This window comes from Populus nigra, chromosome 11 (genome assembly GCF_951802175.1).
Source record: "Populus nigra chromosome 11, ddPopNigr1.1, whole genome shotgun sequence".
NCBI lineage: Eukaryota > Viridiplantae > Streptophyta > Magnoliopsida > Malpighiales > Salicaceae > Populus > Populus nigra.
In genome coordinates this window covers 2,731,602-2,735,407 of record NC_084862.1, presented here as the reverse complement: position 1 = coordinate 2,735,407, position 3,806 = coordinate 2,731,602, and the positions used below count along the sequence as shown (strand labels likewise).

At 35.0% G+C, this 3,806-nt stretch overlaps 1 protein-coding gene across 1 annotated transcript; it reads right to left on the bottom strand.

The window, feature by feature from the left end:
- On the bottom strand, positions 1-3,806 carry LOC133706256 (basic leucine zipper 61-like). The gene is made up of 4 exons (XM_062131750.1): positions 2,772-3,806; positions 1,783-1,873; positions 1,535-1,661; positions 1-1,047 (listed from the first exon to the last, which is right to left on the bottom strand). The coding sequence occupies exons 1-4, from the start codon at positions 3,371-3,373 to the stop codon at positions 884-886; spliced, it is 984 nt and encodes a 327-aa protein (XP_061987734.1). The 5' UTR covers positions 3,374-3,806; the 3' UTR covers positions 1-883.

The following is a 3,806-nucleotide window of genomic DNA, read 5'->3' as shown; positions in this document are numbered from 1 at the left end:
TGAGTAGATGTAAACTTCGTAATAAATCCATGATCAACCATCCATCGAAGAACATACAACACAACCCAAATTTTATACTATGTACAATTGGAAATAAATATGCAAATCTGTTTTTTTTTCCTCCTGTTTTTTAGTAATAATTAGACAAAAAAAAAACTATTACAGAAAAAGAACAGAAATTCTGACATCAAGTATCCAAAACACCACTTCCCTGACAGCCACCCTTCCTTACATACCCTTAAACCATCATCTTCTGCCTTCCTGACATGACTTATAAAAAGAATAGACAACATTAAATAAATCATTAAGGATGACCGTTAAGTATGCAAAAGAATTATCATCACCAGCCATAGCAGGCCCCCTCCTAATTTAAAGCAAGAAAATGTTAATTTTTCTTTTTTTTAAAAATAAAATTAGCAGCTTCCTTTTCCCTTTTGTTTTGGGCTCTTTCATATCACAGATGCACATGATTTTCTCCGCTATCCATCCAATCATGTAATCCTGAGTGGGCCCTGTAAGATGTGAACATTGCACGTGAATGCACAGCTAAGCAGCAGCACAGAGAGAGCACCAAAATTTTAGCCCCAGCTCTTCAACATCTGTGAGGCTTTATTTTTTCCAGTGAATTTTCCAAGCATGGTCAAGTGAGTAACGAGCTCTAGCTAGCTTTGCTCTCAAACATCAAAATATTCCAAACCCACTTAATTAAGCAACCGAGAAAAACTTTTGGATCCTTAAGATGTTCCAATATTTTCTTCGTTATTTTGCAAGGACTAGTACGATAATGAAATCATATGTCACTTTGTACCATTTTTCTGCTGTCCAATGATAAAGAGAATTTACTTTTCACTGTACCATTTCTTGAGAAAATCACTGGATAGACCTAAACTTGAAATAGCTGCTGTTCTTTATCGGTAGTATGAGTTGTGGGGCCATTTGATGGGGTTGATGATGCTGATGGTGGTGAAGTATTTTCCATCTTGAGGTTCTGTTGATGATACACTTGTCTTAGCCTCTCTATTTCCCTCTTCAATGCATCTTGATGAGCTGCATTTGTTCCGAATCAGCTAGTTAGACCAATCCAATATTAACCACGCACTGTGACCACTAAGCTTGATTCCCAATTTCACCATTCAATACATTTGAGCACAGCAAGCAAGAAAAATTATTGCAGATGAAGACCAAACCAATCATATCAGTTCCCACCTCAGTTCATGAATTTTGGTCCCCTCCCCCTCAGAGAAAATTGAGAAAAACTTAAAACAAGGATTGATCATATATTAAAATCTGATTCCTTAATAGTATATAGAACAAAATGGGATCAATTCACGTGTTATGTATTAAATAATGGAGTTGAATAATATTTGTGGGCTAACAAAGAACATGCATTACAGTACTATTTGCTTTAATCATGAAGTGGATTATTATAGCTAAAGAAACCCTACCCGGCCCTATAACTTATCTAGGACTGAAGCTCGTGCTAAGTATTATATATATCGTGACTAAGATGAGATTAAGGGTTTTATGAACTTGCCATCTTTGAAAATCTTATCTTGAGCCAGTGCAGCGATTCTTTGCTTAAGAGCACTGTTGTCAACATTTAGAAGCAACCTTCGATGGTCTAGATATGCAACCCTTGGTGACAACACTGAAACTTCACCCTTCATTAAGCACAAAATTAGACAAAATTAAAAACTTATTATTACATTTCAAACCATGCAAGATTAGCATAATTATGATGCTTGTAAGAGAATTAGTTAAGGTTAATTGGAAATTACTTACTTGCAATGATGTTACACAGCGTTCAAGCTCAGATATGTACTGCAGCTTTCTCACCCGTGATCTTTGAGCAGATTGTCTGTTTGCCAAGATTCTAATAATGCAAAAACAAAAAATTAATAATGAAAACCATATGATCACTCAAATGAAGTTAGTGACTAGAATATGATTCTTTCTCGTTGCATTTGCAATTGTACGTGCATATAGGTCCTAAATTAATCATACTTATCATATTTATTATCTAGTATATATAAATATAAGGCTAAATTACCTAAAATCATACCGAACTTTGGTCAAACTGAATTTAGCTCTTGGGATTTTTTTTTATTTGAGTACCATGAACTATCTTTTGGTAAAAAAAAAAAAAAAAACAAAAATAGGCTCTACGTCCACGTTTTCGTCTCTCCATTAATTTTATAATCTTTTCAAATCACTTATTTTCACAATATATATAGTGTTTATAAATATCATTTGTAGTTAGAATAAACGAAAATACCTATTTTTTTTACCTAAAATAAAATAAAATTTAAAGCACTCAGATAAAAAAAATAAAATAAAATTTAGAAACTAAGTTTAATTTAACTCGAAATTAAGTGTAATTTTTTATAATTTAGCATTCATATAAACTAGTTTTTGCTTTCTCAAATCTAAGACTATGTAGTGGTTGAATCAATAATTTTTTTCTGAAGCTAAATATCCTTGAGTTAATTTCTCTTATCCCATCTTGACTTCTTCTTCTCATGTTAAAGGTACCTAAATTAACTGACATCCACATTAATTAATGATACAACATTTATGGCTTCACATTCTTTCAATAGAACCTACAAAAATTAAAAGAAAAAAGAAAAAAAAGGTTAAAATTGCAAATCAGAAGAAGGGTCAGAACCAATCTCATTTGAATTTTACCTTTTGCCAATTCAATTAATTTATCCAAAAAAAAAAGTTATGCTTCGAAGATGAAAAAAATTAGTTGGTGCTATGTGGATGCTTACCTCTTAACTCTCTTGGGATCGATTTTCCGTTCATTAGAAGTAGTAGCAGGATCGGTGGCAGATGAGACAGTAGTCGGTGTCTCCCATTCAGATGGACTTTGCCCTTCATCATTCTCATTCCTCACCTTGTGCTGCTGCTCATGCTTAGACGCCACTCCTATAGCTTCTTTCTCATCATTAATGCTGTTGTGATCAGACGGCGAAGAAGGTGTTGAGCTAGAATTAGGAGCTGCCACAGCATTGGAGATATCATCGTTAAACATGGACATAAGCTGTTCATCATCAAACTTGTCAAAGTCAGAGCTGCTGTTATGTCCCGACCCTAATCCCGGTGCACCCGTGGCATGACATTTCTCTAACATCGATGGTGCTTCTTCCCGGAGTGCAATGGAGTCACTCACCGACCTCCTATGTGTCCCACGTCTCGTCGACGAGAAGCCGAGAAATTCGTCAACCCACGAAGGGTTTGTAACAATGGCGGTGATGATATTAGCATCACGGGGTGGTGATGTCTCCATAATGCCAATTATTGGTAATTGTTTATGAGAAAAATCGGGCCAACTTGGTGTCACGTTTGGTATTTTTGGAGGTAATTGTGCCATTACCAAATGCTATAATGTAACAACAATAATGCAAATCCCAAATGACACAAAAAAAGGATATAATTCAAGGAAATCAAGAAGAGAAATTTATAAAACAATCTCTTACAAAACCATTATATATAACATATGTTTATGTAAATATCAGAAAATGGATTGATAATGTACTGTTGGAGAGAGTGTAAGGATCAGAGGGAGGGAAGAAAGACACAAGAACATCAAGAAGAAGAAGAAGAACATCATCATCATTAAAAGGGCAATCTTTCTTTCTTTTGATCTCATGGCTGCCACTGACAATATTATAAGGAAAATTCTTAACAATCTTGAAAATGTCCTTTCTCTCTCTCTCTCATCAATTGGAGAGGGGAGAGGAGGCATGCAGTGGGGTCACATGGGGAAAGATTGGACAGCTATCAACAGCTGTGAGGAGGTCTTG